Source organism: Nelumbo lutea, chromosome 2 (genome assembly GCF_056320005.1).
Source record: "Nelumbo lutea isolate HS-2025 chromosome 2, American lotus-T2T, whole genome shotgun sequence".
Lineage (NCBI taxonomy): Eukaryota > Viridiplantae > Streptophyta > Magnoliopsida > Proteales > Nelumbonaceae > Nelumbo > Nelumbo lutea.
Window position 1 is genome coordinate 97,092,698 of NC_142685.1, and position 21,843 is coordinate 97,114,540.

At 36.1% G+C, this 21,843-nt stretch overlaps 2 protein-coding genes across 20 annotated transcripts in view; one reads left to right on the top strand and one right to left on the bottom strand.

The window, feature by feature from the left end:
- The window catches only part of LOC148872206 (uncharacterized), a 64,634-nt gene extending 54,692 nt beyond the window's left edge, over nucleotides 1-9,942 (bottom strand). For 8 of the 19 annotated variants that reach the window (XM_088967204.1, XM_088967200.1, XM_088967197.1 and 5 more), the window contains exons 1-8: nucleotides 9,666-9,825; nucleotides 9,410-9,488; nucleotides 9,033-9,272; nucleotides 7,576-7,962; nucleotides 7,346-7,486; nucleotides 7,165-7,250; nucleotides 6,858-7,079; nucleotides 5,941-6,435 (exon numbers count right to left, since the gene is read on the bottom strand). In XM_088967204.1, the coding sequence (XP_088823330.1) occupies nucleotides 5,941-6,435; nucleotides 6,858-7,079; nucleotides 7,165-7,250; nucleotides 7,346-7,486; nucleotides 7,576-7,962; nucleotides 9,033-9,206 (1,505 nt within the window). In that variant the 5' untranslated portion in view covers nucleotides 9,207-9,272; nucleotides 9,410-9,488; nucleotides 9,666-9,825. Of the gene's footprint in view, nucleotides 1-5,940; nucleotides 6,436-6,857; nucleotides 7,080-7,140; nucleotides 7,251-7,345; nucleotides 7,487-7,575; nucleotides 7,963-9,032; nucleotides 9,273-9,409; nucleotides 9,489-9,575 lie in introns of all 19 variants that reach the window. The other 11 variants (XM_088967211.1, XM_088967198.1, XM_088967213.1 and 8 more) reach the window with 8 other exon arrangements.
- A 6,636-nt stretch (nucleotides 9,943-16,578) lies between these two features.
- On the top strand, nucleotides 16,579-17,058 carry LOC148872207 (uncharacterized). Its single transcript, XM_088970102.1, has 2 exons — nucleotides 16,579-16,897; nucleotides 17,036-17,058. The coding sequence occupies exons 1-2, from the start codon at nucleotides 16,579-16,581 to the stop codon at nucleotides 17,056-17,058; spliced, it is 342 nt and encodes a 113-aa protein (XP_088826228.1).
- The last annotated feature ends 4,785 nt before the right edge of the window (nucleotides 17,059-21,843 follow it).

The window sequence follows — 21,843 nt, forward strand, 5'->3', positions numbered from 1 at the left end:
CGGGCATCTTCAATTCCAAGGAAGTATCTCAAAGGACCTAAATCTTTCATCTCAAACTGAGTAGCAAGATATCCCTTCAATTTTTGAATTTCATCTTTCCAATCACCAGTGATAACTATATCATCAACATACACTATTAGGGCTACAATTTTCCCTTCCTCTCTTTTCACAAACAATGTATGATCAGATTGGCATTGCTTGTAGCCTTTTTGTTATATAGCTACCTGGAATCTACTAAACCAAACTCTTGGTGATTGTTTTAGGCCATATAATGACTTCTTCAACCTGCATACCTTTTGTTCATTACCTTGAACCCAGAAACCAGGGGGTTGTACCATGTACACTTCTTCTTCAAGATCCCCATTTAGAAATGCATTCTTGATATCCAATTGGTGAAGGTCCCAATCGAAGTTAGCAGCTAAAGAGAAAAGAACCCTAATGGAGTTCATCTTAGCAACTAATGCAAAAGTTTCTACATAATCCACCCCATGCACTTGAGTGAACCATTTTGCCGCTAGACAAGCTTTATACCACTCCATTGTGCCATCAGCCCTATGTTTTAATGTAAATACCCATTTACATCCAATTGGTTATTTCCCCTTAGGAAGATCCACCAATTCCCTTGTACCATTTTTATGTAATGCATTAATTTCTTCCTTTATTGCATCTGTCTATTCAGGCACCGAGAGAGCTTCTTCCACATTCTTAGGAGTAGGAATAGGAACATTGTCAATGGAAGAGAGGAATGTCCGAAATGAAGGTGAAATGTAGTGCAAGACCTAACACCCTTCCGGTGAGCAATAGGAAGGTCAAGATCATCAGCACTGGAGGTATCAATAGCAATAGGGTAAGAAATATCAGTGGGAACTAAGGTACCTAACTGGGTAGGATCCATCACCGGAGAATTTGATGGCATTGTTAGTACAGCTTCTAGATGCTCCACAGCTCTTGAACTTGTTTGGCCTTTGTGACGACGATAGAAAACACAGAAGGGAGGGGGATCAGGTAGAGGAGGGAGCTGAATTCTGAGGCAGAGGAGGATTTTGAACTTGTTTTTCCTCATGCCTACACTCCCCCTGCGGAGAAACAGGAAAAAAATGTTCACTTTCAAAAAAGGAGACATCCATAGAAACATGATATTATCGAGAAACAAGATCAAAGCACCAGTACCCCTTCTGAGTTGTAGAGTACCTCAAGAAAATGCAAGGAATAGCACAAGGATCCAATTTCCTGTGGGTGGGTGACAAGTTTTAAACAAAACAATGACAACCAAAAACACGGAGAGGAATAGACAAAAGAGGAGCCTTGGGATACAGAAGTTGATGTGGGGCTTTGTACTCTAACCATTGAGAGGGTGTGCGGTTAATGAGATAAGCAGCACAAAGAATAGCTTCAACCCAAAAATGTTTAGAGACATTCATATGAATCAATAATCCCCAAGCCACTTCAAGAATATGATGGTTCTTTCTTTCAGCAACACCATTTTGTTGTGGTGTTCGAGCACATGAGCTACGGTGGAGTGATTGAAATAAAGCAAAGAACTCCATAAGATCATTATGAAAGTATTCTTTGGCATTATCAGATTAAAAGATTTGGATTTCAGTTTGAAATTGGGTGAAGATCATTCTTTGGATATCTTGGATAATTTTTTGTACTTCATCCCTAATTCGCATGTGATACACCCATGTGTTCCTGGAAAAGTCATCAATAAAGGTAATAAAATACTTGTAGCCACTTTCAGATGGTAAAGTAACTAGGCCCCAAACATCATAATGAACAATATGGAAAAGAAATTCAAATTTATTATTCTTTGAAGAAAAACGAGTTCTACAATGTTTACTCAACTAACGAGTATGCATCTGATTTATTATTCAAATTTATCAACACAAGTATGCATCTGATCCCATGTTTTAAAAGGGGGCAGGGGGTCTAGGGGGCGAAGACCCCAGCCAAAGGGACAAGGGGCAAACCATTTTCTTTCCCCTTATCTTTTCCTCCCTTCCCTTTCCTTTTCTTTCCTTTTCTCTTTTTTTCTTCTCTTTCTTTTTCTTTCCCTTTTTCTTTTTTTTTTTTTTGTCTTTTTATATAAGATGTGCATGAGGCGCATGAGGTGTACGCCTCTAGCACGCCTCATGAAAAAAGCACATGAGGCGTACGCCTCTTGTACCTGAGTCGTACACCTCAGAGGTGTCAGCACCTCTGGCATATGCCTCAGGGCGTTTTGGGAGCACCCACCTGGAGGTGCGCTTCCATGCGTATGCCTCCCACGCCTTTTAAAACACCGATCTAATCTTATCAAGTTGGCTGGTCATATTGATGACAAGCAGGTTGATACCCCTTTAGAGTTGAATGTTAAGCTGTCAAAGTCAAAAGGTTCATTACTCCAGCCCTAGAAAGATCTTATGTAGCCAATTAGATCAAGACCACATGAGATCCCTACTTGATCCTAGACCTGATCTACTACCAACTTGGTTGAAATAGTTGGTGGTCAAACCAAGTTTAAAATAGATTTCAGTAAGAAAAATAAAAGAAAAGAGAAGAGAGAGCAAAGGAGAAGAGGAAAAGAGAACACAAAGGAAGGAAGAAAAAAGGGGCATAGTATCTTGTGGTTTTGCCACCCCATTCATTGTTATTTATATGAGAAAAATAAAAACAAAGTACAACGACCATAATACCCTGTTGCCTAAAGAATAAAAGAAAACAGCAATAAAATAATGGGACCACCACAAATTAACAATGTCCAAAGAATCGGACCGAGCATAAAACTGGAGAAGGGAAAGGTTCACGGGTCAGAGGTTCAACTGGGGTTGAACCGGAGGTCAAACAATGATGACTTGGCATATACATATATATACTATGGGTCATATAAATACTATATATAATATATTTTACAACTTTTAATGTACTTAAAATATGGTGAATGGATGGTAAGCTTCTTAATTTTTAAAACAAATGACTAGGATTTAAGCCTTTTAACTTACATTTTCTTTAAAATATGTGCATAATAATGTAATATGTACAGTAAATAGTCATTAATTAGCATATGAGGTGGATTAGTGGTAATTAAGTAATCTATAAAAATAAGAGATCTTGGGTTCAAATCTTGTTAACAACATTTTAAAATTTCACTTATGTATGGACCCGGACAGTTTCATGAAACCGATACCGATTCACCGGTTTTTTTATTAAACCGGCCAATCAGCCGGTTTTGAGCCTGGTTATTGGGGTGTGATCAAAACAATCAGGGCCCTAGGTCACGGTTCAACTAGTTCAATTGGCCGATCTGGTCCAATTTTCTAAACACTACAAATTAAGTTGGATCTACTATATCTCTACAGTCATATGAAGATAAAGTGTACAATGATGCAAATTGGGCCGGGTGTGTTGATGATAGGAGATCTACTTCAAGGTATTGTACCTTTGTTGGAGACTTGGAGGGAATCTTGTTTCATGGAGGAGTAAGAAACAAAATGTTGTTGTCTACTCCATTGTTGAGGTAGAGTGATCTATAGCTAATGGTGTGACTGAAGTGTTATGGTTGAGATCCCTACTTGAAGAGTTAGGTATTGAGTATGAAAGGCCCTTAATGTTGTATTGTGATAACCAGACCACCATTAATATTGCCCATAATCCAATATAGCATAATAGAATAAAACATATTAAAGTGGACCAACATTTTATCAAAGAGAAAATTGCCTCTCAAGAAGTGTTTTTTTCTTATGTTGCCTCTGATATGTAGCTTGCTGATTTTTTCACCAAAGCAAGTACTGAAGTCAAGTTGGAGACAGATTTACTTAAGTTGGGAATGACAAATATCTATTCCCAACTCGAGAGGGAGTGCAGAGATACAGTAGATTAAGTCTTGTGGTCCCATTTATTTATTCTTTATTGCTGTTATTTGTTTCTTTCTTTTATATAGGCAGGGATATTATTGCCATTATAATGTTTTTTATTTGCTCACATATAAATAGCAATTATTGGGGGTGACAGGACTACAAGATTCTACACCCCTTTCCACTCTTTTTTTATCAGCGCACCCCTTTTCTCTCATTGTCTTTGTATTTTCTCTTCTTTTTCTCTTCTGCTCTTTTTCTTCTTTTTTTTTTATTCTCCTTTTCTTTGCTGATTTCTCATCAAAACCTGGTTTGATTAGCAGCTATTTCAGTCAAGTAAAATTATAATCATAACCCTCTATAGTAACAAAATACATAAACTGACCAAAACCCATACTAGACATTTAAACACTTAAATAACCCTGTCATTGAACAAATAGAGGAGCATAGACAACCACTCCATTAACAAAGTACAAAACTCAAAAGATCCAAGGGTTTAAGAAGGGGAAAAAGGAATAAAAGCATAAAGAGGTTTCTTTTTTTTTTTTTTCTACTCTCTCTCTCTTACATTCATAAAACAGCAGCTCCACCCTCAACCTTTTCCCTTTTACTTACTCTATATCTTAAATTTTATCATAAGAAATTATAACCTTCTTTAGTTGCTAATTTGATATAAAATTACTCTATTAAATACTTATTATATTAGTATTATTTTTTAAAGTATTGAAGTTAATATATTTGAAATACTACTGTCCTAGGCATGATAATTTGTCACGTTTTTTAGAGAATTTAATGTTCTTAATAGTGATATTTGCTATTGTTTTCAATTAATATGCTTGTTGAATGGTATATAAATCTAGGGAAATAGGAAAATCTTAGTTTTTTATGAAACTTCTATCACTAGGTGACTAGGCACCCCATTGTTGCCCAGAATCACCTAGACACCTTGACTATGGTAAGTGAACCTACTATAAGAGAAAGCTCCAAAAGAAGACTAAATATGTATTTATCAAAAAAAAAAACTACTATAAGAGAAAGTGCAAAACTGGTTTCAAGATTTTCACCAAAATTTGATGACTGTTTTAACCAGTACATTGTCGCTTTACAAAAACAGACTTGTATGCCTTTCTTTTCACTAATCAAAAGCCCCACAAACCTTTAGGTTTTCATTAGTAAATCAAACCCCTTGCTCTCACCATTGTCCTGAACTTTTCCCACATAACGTATCAGCAATGAGGCACCACTACCCTATACTATTAGAAAGCAAAGACCTTCTCATGCCACTTATACAACATTATAGAGCTGGAAAAATGGGTGGTCATTATAAAAAGAGAGTTGCAATTAATTATACCCAGTAACACAGGTATATGAAAGTCTATGTTACCAGGGGTTATGGAGGTGATAATGTGTTAGGGCCCAGCCCAGTGCTCAGCACAGAAGGATATCACAATTCCAGGAGTTTCTGCTCAGCCAGTTGTGGTTGGAGTATATTCCAGAAAACCTAGAGCCACATCAGCTAACTGTCTGTCACTGTCAGAGTTTGTTACAAGCACTACATCAGCTATATAGTGGCTGTGAAGCCCTCCATAAAAAGACCTAGCTAAAATAAAGGGACAAGAATCATTACCCATTTACCCTAACATCTTCTCCTTTCTGTTTCTGAGGAGGTTGTGGCTCCCTCAAAGAGTCACCTGAGGTAGGCAGAACCCCTACCATAATGCCTCATTGCCTCCAATGTATGGTGAAATTTGGATGTACAAATCTTTAATTCTTTTAATAAAATATAAAGTTATTTCCGCAAAAAAAAATACCCAATATGAATTTAAAACACTTTATTTTTTACATAGATATTGGAAAGCACATATCAAGAACATGCAAGGTACCATTACAATTGGAATCACTATATACTAAAAGAAGCAAGGTAATGGTGCCTTTATCAAAGAAGCAAGGTACCATTACAATTGGAATCAAGACATACAAAATTCTTTCTCTATGTTTTATTAAGAGATATGCATGTTAGTGGAATGAGATAATACGTTCATAACCATAAGGAGAGATTGTAAGAAAATATTTTGACTATTGAATACAAAAGGAAGGCAAGCATTACCTAAAAATACGCCATAGGGCTGCCAATGCTTGGATCTGTTGTGAATATAGAAGTGACACCAACCAATGAAGAGTTGAGATATGAAATGTTGCTAGCACAATCATGTCTTTGATTAGAGAAGCCAGTATAGTTGCCCCCAAAATGATGCCAGATATAGCAAGTCCTTTGAGAAAATAACCAAAGAAGAAACCAAAAAAGATCCAGAGGGTAGACCAAATCTGAATTGCATTAAGTGAAAGCATGCCAAGAATTCCAGCTACTTCTAAATTCAGCTTGAAACCTGCTGGGACCCCCATCAGCCACACACAACCCGAACGTAATATATTATTTGTTATGTCATGGACAAGGTTTGAAACCCATAAAGATACAGTTTCTGCATGCACTAACAATGTGAAACCAACCATATTCCCCAAAATAACATCAACAGCTATGCTTGACCATGTTGAATGTTTACACAAAGAAGCCCTTTCTGCATATTCTACACTTGAACGGGACCTACAAATTAGATGAAACTTCAAAGCCTTAAGCAAGGCACAAGGAAATCAGTTATCAAAAACTATAATATGGAGAAATGGATTGATCATGACCATGACCTCCATACTACTGTCACACAGGAAGATGTAGGTCATTGCCTACCATTTGATAGGTCAGAACAAGATGATATGTTTAGCCAAAAGTCAACTCAATCAGATTCTCATAATGTTCTGAGTCTTGAGCTAGACAAAACCTTATAACCATCTCAGAGAAAGTAATATTAGTTGGTTAGGAAGGAGATGGGATCTGAACCATGTGGTATGAGTACGGCCCCTCTTCATTAAGCCATGCTTCCTGCAGATGCAGACCTGGTGGAAATTTTTTTAATTGTGACACCCTAACCTAGGTATTCTTGATGTTTTTTGTACAATTGATTGCATTACCTGAAACCACTATCTTGAAGGAATATTGGCCAATATAGTAGCTGGCAGCTGCGGATATGGACATTCTTCCACGTATAGCTAAATACCTTTGCCAACATCTTGTAGAGCAATGAATCTGATCCATAACTAAGAAAAGCATGAAAGAGTTGAAGAATGATGTAGAAGAGAGTGAAGCATGAAGCTACAAAAACAGCTACTGAGTGGCATGTGATTGCAAGAAACCTGAACATAATGGATAGAAAATCAAATACTACAGATCAAAACACAAGAAAGGAGAAAGTACCAAGAAAAGCAGAGAAATTGGTACTGATTAAATGTAGCCTTGTGCCCCATGCATTTCTTGCATAATCTTCTAGCAGCAGTTGCACAATTGATTGCCAAGACAACTGTGTCCTGCACATCAGATTTGAAATGATAAAAGTAAGAGGATAATTGGGAATAAATTAAAAGCATAAACACAACTCTAGGTCCACGAAGCAGTATATTACCAGGTCAGGGAACGCTTGCTTCTGGTGAAGTTTATCAACCCACTTGGGTCTCTTGATGGGCATTTGAACTCCTTCAGAAGAGATCGAAGAACCAACCAGGAAGTGGCGTATTCCAAATGTTGGTGGGTCATAAACTATTATCTGAACCCACTCAAACCAAGGAGAAGAGTTTAAGCAAAAAGCAGAAAGAAAATAATGAAATGAGAAGCAACAGAACAACCCTGTCTTACATGAAGATCACAGCTAGATACTAATTTTGAACTCCAGTGTACATGATGAAACTTAGGAATCCAATGGATATTTGAACAATAATACTCATCAGAATCATATGACAACTGGATCCAATTACTGATTCCTGAAGACCCCTTGCTTTTTTCTAAAAATTTGTTTTTGTAGCGTTCACATGAACATTGCTGATGACTATCTCCAAATAAATCTTGATTGCTGTTTGAGTATACTTTCTTATAATTGTTAGATTTTGTGCCATCCCTGTCCATTTCAGCACATGGAGGCTGCTCATTAAAGCTGCAATCTGTAGCACAGTGCCCCAAAACAGAGAAAGTTGATTTATCCTGCAGAAATAAGGGCATCCTCGAATTTGTGTAATCAAGAATTCCCTATTTAAAAAGAAAAAACATAAAACAATCTCAGCACCATGCGCAATTCTTGAACCTTGATAAATTCAATGAATGTTCAGCTAGCTAACCAGGCATATTGCACAAGATATCCACATTCACTTCCCATGCTGGTATTTATGCCAAGATATATATAGGGAACTTTTCAAATGCAATGCAGTGAGAGACTAATGGCAAAGATTTTAGAAGAAAAATAGGGTTTGAAATCATTAAATGAACGTCAGTGTGGAGGAAACCATTTATCTTCATAAAACTAAAAATAATATGGTCCATAGTGTCCAAAGCTGTTGTAAGGTTTTTTTTTTTATGATCAGTAAGTTTGCTTGTAAGGTTTCACTAAAACGGTGTTTGTTCATCGTTGATGTCTATCACAGCCTTAAAAATTGAAACTACATAACATGTCCAGAGCTAAAGAACTGGAGGGATCCCATCAACCGAAATTCACTAAGTCAAGAATTAGCATTCCTTTTATAAGATTTTGGAAACCACTATTAGTCCTGCTTCATCCTAAGCATAACTAAAAGTTAGAGCAGACACATTTTTCCATTCTTCCCATTATTCAACCACATCAAGAGATGATCCCAAGCAAGTTATGCCATTGGCCTCTGTTTAACTCTATTTGCAACAAACATTAAGGAACATACTGGAGTTTTGCATGGTAATAAGTTTCATGGTTTTATGGATTCTACTAATTAATCATGTAACACACTAACACCTAAAAGGATTCTACTAATTAATCATGTAACACACTAACACCTTTTAGGGGGATGAAAATAAGCAATCAAATTAAAACGAATGATGCCTCAGTTTTATCCAATTGTTAATCCAAGCATATTGATTCCAGAATACAAAGATCAAGAATATGTATTGTTTTCTATAGATGAAAAGCTGATACTGTATGAACCTATGAACATTAGAAAATCGGGGATTAAACACACAGTTTAACCATCAAAGGAACGCGGATTATGCAATCCTCATGGAAGAAATGCATACTCCACGACATTAACAACATGAAAGCCCAATTAACAAATGTTGGAAAATGGGTTTGACACCTGAAGACCAGATTGGGAACAAAAACGTGATATATCATCGGGAGAAGCTGCAAAAGCTACAACAATGTCTAGCGAAGCCGAAGAAGATTGAATGAACCACCCAAACAATAAGGAGGATTTTGGTTCGCCAGATGAAAGATGCTTCGGCCACCAAATCCTGCATTTCGTTCCCATCTTCGTCACACGACAAACATAGCTAATTTCTTCTTAGCAATTGAAGAAGAATCAACTGCGCCAGACCTGGATAAAGATATTGTAGAAGAATAAATGAATTATTAAAGCAACTCAAAGAAAAAGATATGTCAATCAAAGCCTTAAAAAAATGGCGAAAAGTTAGAAAAAAAAGAAAATATTTGAGAAAAGTAGAAAGAAGGTACCTTCTCTAATTATCAGTTTTAGGAATGGCAAACACCAATCTTAATTTTGATAGATGTACAGCTGGTAAAAAGCCAAGTCCTGCAGGAGTAGAAGATAACGGTATTTAGTGATTGTGAAATATAAACTTCCAGTGGAGAATTCTTGTGCAACGTGAATGAAGCAGACAGTTAAGAGCGTCTGATCATAGAGTCTGGATGCTCCAGACCGAAACTAACTTCAGCAATAAGTGTTCGTGGAAATGCGAAAACCGTTTACCTGAAGGCTGAAGCTACAAATTCCAGGGGTTCTTTAGTTTTTCTCTTTGAACTGCGCTAAGGTTGCATTTGGATTAGAGTAGATTTGGCGTGAGATTGGTATTGCCAATGCAGCGAATCTCCCAATTCCGGGGTCCATTTTGGTTGATGCGGTAAACATCGTATTTTAACCGCAGTCTATTCAAAATAAAGTGTAGGTGTGGCAATTTTCCCCGTCGACGGGTACTCGGGCTCCTCGACCCGACGGGGTCGGGAATGGGGTACTTTGTAGTGTGTTCATAAAAAAACCGAAAAACCGAATCGAATCAAGAAAATCGAACCGCAAAATGTGGTTAATCGAATTGATCGATTTGATTTCGGTTCGGGATTTTTGAAAATTTGAAGAAATGGTTCGGTTTTTGGTTAACTTACAAATAAATCGGCAGTTAATCGAACCAATCGGTATATATATTTTTAATATATGTCACATATTTTCTATGTATTATATATAAATATATATTCATTATATATAAAAATATATACTTATATTATATTTATAATGATCTATTTATAAATATATTTTATATATTATATATTTTTCAAATATTTATAATATATTATATATCATTTATTATTTATAATATAATATTATACATATATTTGTATAATATATATTATAAATATAAAAAACTGAAAAACCAAATAACCAAACCGATCAAAAATCGAAATCGACGGATTGGTTAACCGATGGTATCGGTTCGGTTTCCGTTTGGAGAATTAGAAAAACCGATATCACTGGTTTGGTTTACAAAAAAGTGTCATGGTTCAGTTAACCGAACCGTAGACACCCCTAGTACTTTGGCGGGGTTGGGGTCAGGGATGGGGAATGCAATCCCCACCCCGACCAGGCCCCCATTAATATATATAATTATATATATAAATTAAAAAGACCCCCTTGTACTATGGGGTTCGGGACAAAGACCCCCTATACTTTGTGATCCCCCAATACCATGACTATGAGACAAAAACCCCCTTCCAACCCACATTTTCAACTTGAAAACATGCTCCCACAAGATAGTTTCTCACAACATCACACAACACATCCCCGTCGTGTATTAGGAGCATCTCTCGATGATGCCTCATCATTTCTGGTACTTATCATCGAGAGATGTTCTTAATACACGGCGGGGATGTGTTATTGGATGTATTTGAACTCCACATTTTTGTGCCACCCGCACTATAGCGGCCTAGTCAGCCATAACCTAAGCAGGTTGGGTTGGAGCCCAGCTTGAGACTAGGCCCATGGCCATTGGCCTTAGGCCAGGTCGGGCTTGCCCATATTATTTCATTTTCTCTTTTTTTTTTTTTGTTTTCATTAAAAAATCAAAAATTCAAAAAGTTATAAAAAATAATGAAACAAAACCAATGATTACAATAACAATTTGAAAAAAAAAATTATCTTAAAATTATATTCCATATGAATAAAATAAAATATAAAATAATTAAATAAAACTGAAAAAATATTACAATGAAATTTCATTGTAGGCACTGTGTGGCTTGGTTAGTGAGCCTCACACACTTTGCTTTGTCTAATTGTCCTCCATGACTCCCTTGTACCATGAACTAGGGGTGCAATAGAATCAAGTTGAGCCAAACTTTTGTATATTTTGGTTTGGGTCAACAAAAATATTATTAAATTTGAATTTGAGTTGAAATCTATTTCTTGGTTCTAGCTCGGTTCAATTAAATATTCAATGAGCTTGAGTTTGGCTCAAAAGCTCGAAAATATATATATTTTTATATTTTATAAATATATAGTATATTCTTATATTATATATTGAATATAAAAATATATTTTCATAATATATTATAAAATATGTTTTTATATTCTATAACATATATGCATGTATGTATGTATGTATGTATGTGTTAATCGAGCCAAGCTCTTGATTTTCGAGTTAAACTTTTTTTAGTCAAACACGAGTTCAAAAAAACTAATCTAGCTTGTCCAAATGCAGTTAGAGATGCAAATGGATTGGATCAAATTTGGATAGGTGTATATCCAAAATCTGATTGGATTGCTCACAAAGATCCAATTTTTAAACAGATCCTCTTTTTCAATTCAAACCAATTCAAAAATCAGATAGGGGATATCCAAATCCAGAAAAAAATATGATTGGATTTGAATTCAAATCAGATCATGATCTGATCTATTTTCACCCCTTATGCAGCCTCTTTTCTTACTAAAACCATCTTGAGATGGTTTTGAAATGAGATTCAGTTCTATCATAAAATAACATTAAAATGGTTGTGGATGGATTTAGCTTCATATTTGATATTTCTATATTTTCAAAAATAAAAAGCACAAAATTTAGGAGAAAAACAATGTTTTAAAAATTGATCTAGAGGGTAAACCGTTTTTGACTCTAGGTTATAGGTGAACAGTTCAGCATCCAGGTTGGATAGTTCAAACCATAACATCTTAACTTTTCTTATTTTTTATAAATAAAGAAAATTAGAAATTAAGGTTTGAGGCCAAAAAGGCATTTTTTTGGTAAAAAAAAAATAGTAGGGTGTAAGCCACGTATAGGTCTCAAAATATATATATATATATATGTCTTGACAGAAAAAGCAGGTTTTAGGAAACCCAAACGTGGGTGACGGTTCAAACTATTGATGAATATTTGTATTAATGTATACAAAGTATAGAGGTCAATGAGTTATAAATTTTCCTAAACAGTTTGATGTTTCATGTAATTATTAGGTATGGAAGGCTAGGAATCCACAAAAACTTCAAGAGAAAATAGAATCTATTTTTTGGATCATGTCTCATGCAAATAGTGTTGTAAACTATATTAACTCTTAACCTTCACTTGGTGGAGAAAATAGATATCTTTATTTTTTTATGCGGGGTTATTGTCCATTCGACTCTAATACTAGCGATCAATGTAGGTATAGCTTTGTAATTTAGGAAGCTAAGATTTTTGCCATTGTAAAAAGTGTGGAATTTGCAATTCAAAATGGCTAGAGATAGACCTCTTCATGGGCTGCGCTAGCTTTTGCCAACATTTGAATTGGTTTAGCATGAATGACTGATCAAGAAGTTATATTCAAGGATAGCAGTTTGTGTAAGGAAGAATGACTGATCAGCCTAGCTCATAATTCTTTAACCCCACCGTACAGGGGGATGAATCTTGACTGTGGATTGATGTCAAATCCATGGGCAGGATGCGGTTTATAGGGGGTTACTAGTAGACTATGAGGGAGATTAGCGGTGTCAATTGGGTGGGTTAGGTTGGGTTTGGTTTGGGTTGAGTTTCAACCCAACCCATCTAACATGCCAACCCATTAATGACCCAGTTATATAAAATTAAATGGGTTGATTTCAACCCAAACCTGCTTTAACCTAATCCAACCCGCCCAAACCCATTAATCTTATATTTATGGACTTAAAAAACAAATTAACTCTCTCTTAAAAAATAAGTTGGTCATAGTTTGGTGGTAATTGTAATTATTTACACAAGTGGTGAAGGTTCAAATCACATTACATGCATGTTATTTTTACACAACGATGAAGCCATTTGACTATGTTCGGATTTTGGGTTTGACCGAACCACTTAGGTTCAAATTGGCTAGATCAACTTGAACTATCTAATTGGATTATCTTTGAGATAATCACATCAAGGGTGGTTGAACCGTTTAGATCTGGATCAGTCCAATCAGATCGGACCGATTCAATAAAAAATTGGGTCGATCCAGATTTGTCTCTAATTGTTTGGATATTGCTCGGATGGATAATCCAGATCGGGCAAAGCACGCGGACACCGAATTATCCCGCCTGGGTCTATTTTCAGGTTCGGTTCAACCCAAATCGACTTGTACTGAGTTGGGTTGGGTGTGTGAAAACTAGTTGGACCGGATGACCCAAACCAGTTAGAGTAAGTGGTACTGAACCATCCTGCCTGGGGTCTATTTCGGATTTGGGTTTACCCGAATCAGTATATGCTGGATCGGGTCTGACCGCATTGAATTGGTTCGGACTCGGGTCAAATTGATTTGGATTTATGTTGGCTGAAGTGTATTGATTCAAGACAAAACTAAATTTAGTCAATAATTAATAGAAAATTAATGCATTAATTATAAATTATTTAATTCAAATGAAGAAAATTAAAAAAAATGCTAAGGAATTAATACTTATGTTTGTAATGGTTAACAAACCCATTTAAATGGGCAGGTTGGGTGATGGATTGATCACACAACCCTCTAAGTAAATGGGCGGGTTGGGTGAAAAATTGCCACCCCTAAGGGAACTATAATTCAGAATTCTGTAGTGAGCTGCAGACTAATTTTCCCTTTGTTTAATTAATTATCAATGCTCTTATGTATCATGGGGTTGTTTTTATTTTTATTTTTCGGGTAGAGGGTAAAGAATGATATTCATTAAAACTAGAAACAAAGAAGAAACTTACACGATAGCACCTACCCAATCAAACTAACCAGACTCTCAACCCAACTCCGGAAAGAGCCAAAAAAAATAATAATAATAAACCAAACTCAAACTACCCTTCTTTTGCAAGTTCATGGGCAACAATATTAGCAAATCTATTAACAAAATCAGAAACTGAAGTTATTATCTTTTGAAACTTCCAAAAGCCAAGTGGTGCCTCCAAGATCAGGTAGAGATGAGGCCGTTTATGGGGAAAGTGGCCAAGATGTTGGAGGAGATGATTTTGATCATGAAGCCGGTAAAACCAATTATTTTCTATTTGGGAGATGAGACAAAACGTTTTGGACCATCAGATTTTCAAAGGCAAGTTACTGATTATTATATTAGTGTATTAGATAGATGATTAAGAGTACAAAGTGGGGCCCTAATATTATGGAGAGAACAATTCACTTTTTTAATTAGGAGATACTTTTAATGGGGAAGGGCAAATTTGGAAGACAATACGACAAATGTCGGATAATTTCAGAATTTTGAGTAGGGGTGGATTTAAAAAGAATACTTGGCTATTTGAACTTGGTTTGCTGAAATAGTGTTAGGCTCAAGTTCAATTCGAATTAGAGACTTGAGATCGAGCTCGACTCGGTTCAAAATCTCACAAGTTTGAGATCGGCTCAGCTCGAGCTTGACTACAAGCTAAGTTTTTTCTAAAAAAAATAATTATACATATAAAAATATCTTTTTTTTTTATATTTTACATAAAAAAATATGAATTATTAAAACTATTTATTATTATACATATAAAAAATTATTTTTATTTTGCATACAAAAAATAAGAATTATAAAAATTATTTATTATATATATATTTATATGTATATATATGTATAAAATAAAAAAAAAATATCTATTTATTATACAAGGCTCACGAGTCGAACGAGTCAAGCTTCACTGGGCTCGAACTTGACTCAGTTGGCAAACAAGCCTACATATCGGGCTTGAAACTCAATTTAACCCGAGTTGAGCCGAGCTTGAATAGCTCGTGGCCACCACTACAGGGGGTAGACACAATGTTTTCAAAAAGCATAGGGGAGGACAGTGCTATTAGGAAAAAGGAGGGTATTGAACAACAACAATTAATAAAAAATATGGAGGAGGTTTTAGGCATTCAGAAATTTACCCTCCTTATTAATAATAGGTTTCCTTATCTTTCCTTTCCTTTCCTTTCCTTTCATTATCTTTTCATTCAAACCAACACAGCCTAAAGTTATGTATGGTTTGAAGGAAAGGGAAAGCTAATACAAGGTTTGTAAAGATATCCTACCTTTCCCTACTTTTTCCTTCAAACCAAACACAGCCCAAATGTAAGAGTCAAATTGTTATTGATAATTAATCTACGAAACTGATTTATACAATTTAGGAAATGATTCAAGGGCTCATAAGCGAGCAATGGATTTTTTTTCTTTGCTCATCATAAGTTAACAACAGATATGACACTGAATGGAATGGAATCACAGAACATGATTAATATGGCCTATATAATTGGAAACTTGGAACAAGGCTTACATGATGATGATGATGACTAATGATGATGAAATGCAGTTCATGAAATCACATAATTTGTGATTTAACTTTCAAGTTTGGTTGTAGTCCATAAAATCATGGGAGAATGATGGTTTAACCTATGGTTAGAATTTTGGGGTTTTTACCATTCAGTCCACCTCTGAAATACTATCTCTATCGTATAGTTCAGGGTAGGTGTCAGCTCGGAATTGATGCCTATTCACGGGCGGGTATGTGTGTTATAGGTGGAGCTGTGTATAAATTTGAATTGTTGTAAGTCTGCAGTTCAAATCAGAGTTTAGAGGTGGAGTGTAGTGCAAAAATTCCTAGAATTTTTAGACCCAAAGTACAGTTGGGGTGGGTGCCAGCTCATAATTGATTCAGATCCGTAAAATCATACTATTGTGTTTTCCACTAACAAAATGATCCTTAACCATTAGATCAGTCACTAGCCTCAATTAGAGGCCCATAAACCATATACGACTGGCTACCTAGCACTGTCAATCTGTGGTGTGCAGCTAATTTGGTCAGGTGGCAGGGATTGGCTTTTAATCAGTTAGAACCTCCCGTTCAAATATAGAGATACCAATGCAGATTTAGAACCTCAAAATGGTTTTCCATTTAATTGATCCCAACCCACTTAACCTAATTGATCCATTACCCATTAACCTAAGAGCACCGACCTTTTCTTCGAGGCTAGCTAAATGTGCCATTTCAGTCATTCAAAATTGAAACTTCCAAAACGTATTCTCAAGGCACAAATCCATAGTGGGCGTAAAGTAAATTCCAAAGATGGAAAGCAAGATATCACTGTGGGAACTTGAGAGTCTGCACTTCCCTTCTCTAACTCTATATATTGACCTGATCCAGCAAAGGAAGGAACAAGCAGTGAGGACTGAGAGGAGGAAGAAACAAGACTAAGAGTAAGAGATGGGAGTTTCTAGCATTCGTTATTTGGCTTTGGCAGCCTTGATTTTGGCTGGATTTCTGGTCTCCAAACATCAGGTCTCGGCACAGAATTGCCAAAGTGATTTGCACAACCTAGTGATACAATGTAAGCAATTCGTTCTGAAGTCTGGCCCAAAGCTTCCCCCATCTCAAGGGTGTTGTGCTGTTGTGAAGAAGGCTGACATTCCATGTGTCTGCAAGTATATTACTAAGGAAGTAGAGCAGTTCATTAGCGTGGACAAGGTGGTCTATGTTGCTCAGTCCTGTGGCAAGGAATTGCCCCATGGAATGAAATGTGGAAGTAAGACTTCATCTCTTTAATTACCTCTTGTCAAACAGCATCTTCTGGGATTTCTGTAGTTCTTTCCATTCTTCTGTATTTTTTACTGTTAATCTCTTGTTTCTTAATTACTTTTTCTTCTGTATCTGTTTGTTTCAGGTGTCACAATTCCATTGGCATGAAGGCTAAAAATGGAGGAATAAAGGAGCCTGTATTATTCTATTGAATCAGTTTAGATGTCCGTAATTAAGCTTCTATATTATGTGTCAAATGATTTGTTTGGATGAATAAAAAGAAACTATGCGGCTGTTGAGTTTTTCATTGTTTTGGTATTAAAGTAGGTCCAAGCTAGTTCTCATGAAATGGCATACCGGAAAATCTTTCAAGTTGGCAAAACACTGCATAAGATTTTAAGTTTTGTAAAACATGAATAAAGAGCAGTGCAGACCCATTTCAGACGTGGTACTGGTTCTGCACTCTTTCGAGTCGACAAACACCATATAGCTTTGATAAAATTTTAATAATAAAGAGTTGTCAAGATTGATTCCAATAAAATCCCAATTCCAAAGCGCTTGACGTCAGAGAAATAAAGAAACCTTTAAGTTGTGTTTGGTTAATAACTTTCCGTCAACTGTTAACTCTCTATATCAGTTTTTCTTCTATTTTCAAATCAAGCTAAACATAGCATTAGAGTGTATCACATCATGTAGTGGTTCGTAGAGTTGATAGGTATCAGTTTTTCCTTTCATTTGCATTCTTGAACTACTGAAACTAAGGCCCCGTTTAGGTCGTGGGAATAGGAATGGGCTACTCCGATTCCAACTATTTGGGTGGACAGAATTGGAATCTCATTTTCATTCTTGCTGGAATGGTATTCTCTCATTTGAGGGAATGACAGTTCCTTATTCATCTCTTGAGAATGAAATCATATTTCTTTTGATTCTAATTTCCATTATCATTCTTGTTTGAATCAAACAGACTATGGGAATGAATCATTCCAATTCTGCTTTTGGAGGATTTCAATTCTGATTTCGATTCCGATTCCAATTCTAACCAAACCGACCCTAAAAATATTAAAAAGAGAGGTATCCATTAAGCATCGCCTTTGTTGGATAAAGAGTTATTCTATGCTAATGCGTCATAAATAGACCTTTGGAATATATCGGATGTAGACAGTCCAAACTTTTTTCTCCAGAGAATCTTTGGCTAAAAAGGATTTGGTATGACCAAGGTTCTAAATATCAACACGGGCTGATACGCTGGTAGGGGTATATCGGCCTGTGTTGGTGCTTTTTTTCATATGTTTAACTCTTTTCTCTCTTTTTTTTTTTTTTTTAAATTGGTTCAGAGAGATCAGTTTAAGGCCCAACTACCCTTTGAACCAGTGGTTGACCTGATACAACCCTTGTAGGGGGCATATCGGGAAGCCACTGGCACGATACGTATCAGTCGATACAGGCTAATACGTGTCGACACTTTGAACCTTGGGTTTCCAGTACAAATAACTTGAATCATTAACAACTCTCAAAATCGCTCAAACAACAACATGTTCTTAATAAATGCAATAAGAACAATGTTAATCAATTTTTAAACAGATCCGATCCGATTTGATGATCCAACTGCTCACAAAGATCCAATTTTTAAACAGATCCTATTTTTCGATTCAATCCAGTTAAAAAAAATCTAACAGGTGATATCCAAATCCAGAAAATATGGTCGGATTTAAATTCAAAACAGGTCATGATCTAGTCCATTTGCACCCCTACTGTATCCTCTTTTCCTATTAAAAGCATATTGAGATGGTGTCCAAATGAGATTCAGTTTTATGACAAAATGACATTGAAATGGTTAAGGATGGTTTTTAGCTTCATATTGATACTTTTTTATTTTAAAAAATAAAGAAATACAAAATTTAGAAGAATCATAAGGCAATGTTAATCGACCTGAAGGCTGGAGGCTGAACCATTTTTGCCTTTGGGTCATAGATCAACAGTTCAATAATCCGTGTTAGATATCTCAGACCATGATATCTTAATTTTTTTATTTTTTATAAATAAATGGTTTGAATCCAAATAAGGCATCTTTTGGTAAAAATATATAGTGGGTCAAGGCACCTTAATGCATAAGTCTCAAAAAGATACCCCGAATATATATAAAAAAATCATCCCAATCAGACAACTGAGTGCAAAACTGTGGTCTTTCCAGAGTTTGTATATACATGTACCAAGTCGAGCTGGTCAACTATTCAACCACAGGAACCAATGAATTTTGACCAAATCAACCTTTTTGACAAAAAAAGTAGGTTTTTCGAAACCCAAAACTAAAAAATTGAGCCGGTGACGGTTCAAACCATTCAACCATCCACATCACCAATAACAGGTTGAAAAACATTAATTATCATAGAGACAATAAAAGAGTTTAGATATCCACAAAACTTGAGTTCATATTTGATGTTTCATGTTCTTAGGTATAGAAGGCTAGGAATTCACAATTTTTTTGAGGGAAAATAGAATCTATATTTTGGATCTTGTCTCATGCAAATCGTGTTTTACAAACTATATTATTTCCTAGCAAATTTCATGATTTTTTTATGTGGGGTTATTGTCCGATGGTGGTTTAAGTTTTGCGATATGTATATCTAACCAAAAGGATATTCATTCAAACCATAAACAAAGAAGAAACTTATGCCATGGTACCTGCCCTATCACAACTTACCATAGCTTTACTCTCAGCCCAACTAGGGAAGGAACCAAATTAAAACTACCCTGTTTTTGCATGTTCATGAGCAACCATATTAGCAGATTTATTTTTAATATAGAAAGTGAAGTTCTTGCCTTTTGAAACTTCCGAAGTATCTTAACAAATGAACAAAGCTTCCTTCGTCGTCTATTAATTTCCTCTATCAATGACCTAAACCAAGTTCAAGCAACCACTTTCAAAACAAATCATGTTAGTAGAGAGGGGAGAGCTCAACTCAATCCCTTTCAAAATGGCCAATGCTTCCACCTGAATAGCATAAACCACTTCACAACTCCCATATTGAACAAAAATGGTTTGGCCCCTGAAATTTGTAGATGTAGGAAACAAGGCAACAAATTTTATTGTCCAACAAATTAAGGGTCCATTTGGTTCGTGATTGGAATCGGAATGGGAATTCCTTAGAATTGGAATCAGAATGGTCTATATCCCCCTACCTGTTTGGTTCAAACATGAATCTTAATCGGATTCAATTGATGTTGTTTGGTTCATGAAGAGGCTGGAATTGGACTCAACCATGATTTCCAATTTTTCCCCTAATAAAAAAATATAAACAAATAAAAAATCTATAAAATCATTTGCTCATTTTTTGGTTATCTTCCCAACTGAGATGTAGCATCTCCTACATTTGAAGAGGTCGGATGGGTCTGATCGTGTGTTTAGGGTGAATTGGAGGCTCATGCTGCAGACCGAGCAAAAATCAAGTGCTAACAGCAGCCCTTAATAGTTCCATTAGACTTGTACTTGACTTTGTAGACCCAACGACACCCGATGGGACTTTCCCAGTGGTAGGTTAGTTAAGGTCTAGGTATGGGTGCGATCAAGGGCAGTTAGTTTAGCTGACATAGCTTGTTTCCAACAGTCATGTTTGTTGGCTTCATCATAACAAAAAGGCTCAAGTTGTGTATGGAAAATTGAACTCATAGTTAAAAAAATTGAAGATTGGGTGGTGGGTGGTGGGTGCTGTATGAGTTAGTTTGTGACTGAATTGTTGGGAAAATGTAGTCAGTCAGGTGTGGAGGAGGTCTTTTGGATCGAAGTGGGCAATGGTTATGTGAGGTTGGAAGGCAAGGCACAACAGGTTCAGAAGTTGGCGAAGTGACGAAGTCCATGTTACTAGTATGTTCGAGCAATTCTGAACTAATAGGGGGTTGTGAGTTGTCACAAACTGGTTCAGTTCTAGGTGTCCGACTATGAACTATATCAGCCATTGTATCATCAACTGTTGGTAGAGGCATGGTTGATGGTGGAGATGGGTCCAAGGACATGTCCTCATCAGCAAAAGGAAATTTGTGTTCAAAGAAAATTACATCTCTGGACACAAATATCCGCTTGGTTGTCAATTCATATAATCTATATCCCTTTTGACCATTAAGATACTCGACAAACACACTTTTGGTGGCATGAGCATCAAATTTATCGCGCCCACGTCGGGATGTACTTGCATAGCAAAGGCAGCCAAATGTTCTGAAATGATTATATGAAGAAGGCTTGTTGAAAAGAAGTGCATATGGTGATCTTCTAGCAAGTACCAAATTAGGTAAATGATTAATGATGTAAGCTGCTGTTAGAATACATTCTCCCCAGAACTCGATTAACAGGTGTGCTTGGAACCATAAGGCCCTTGCTATCTCAAGTAAGTGTTGGTGCTTGTGCTCAACAACCCCATTTTGTTCAGGGTTGTCTATGCAATACGTTTGGTGTAGGATTTTATGTTTTGTCAAGTAATCTTGAACTGGTCCAGAGAGAAATTCGGATCCATTATCCGAATGAATATACTTAACTTTGGGAATTGAACTGAGTTTTCACCATTTTACAGAACATTACAAGAAAAGAACAAACATCTGATTTATATCGTAACAAATTTACCCATGTAGCTCGAGTACAATCATCTACAATTGCCAAGAAATAATGAGCTCCAGAATGAGACGGAGTGCAATAGCCTCCCTAAATATCACAATGTATGAGTGTAAATTGGGCATTAGATCTAGTATAACTAATAGGAAAAGAAAGACGTGTCCGTTTTGCTCGAAAGCATATGTCACAACAATCATCATTTGGTACAGTAATATGCAATTCTAAAATCAAAGCATGTTTCACATAAGAAGCATGTCCCAACCTTGAATGCCATATGCCTGAATCATGTGCATGGATACTGTGTAAAGAAAATGATGGCAGAAAGGAAGTGAAATGATACAACCCATGATGCA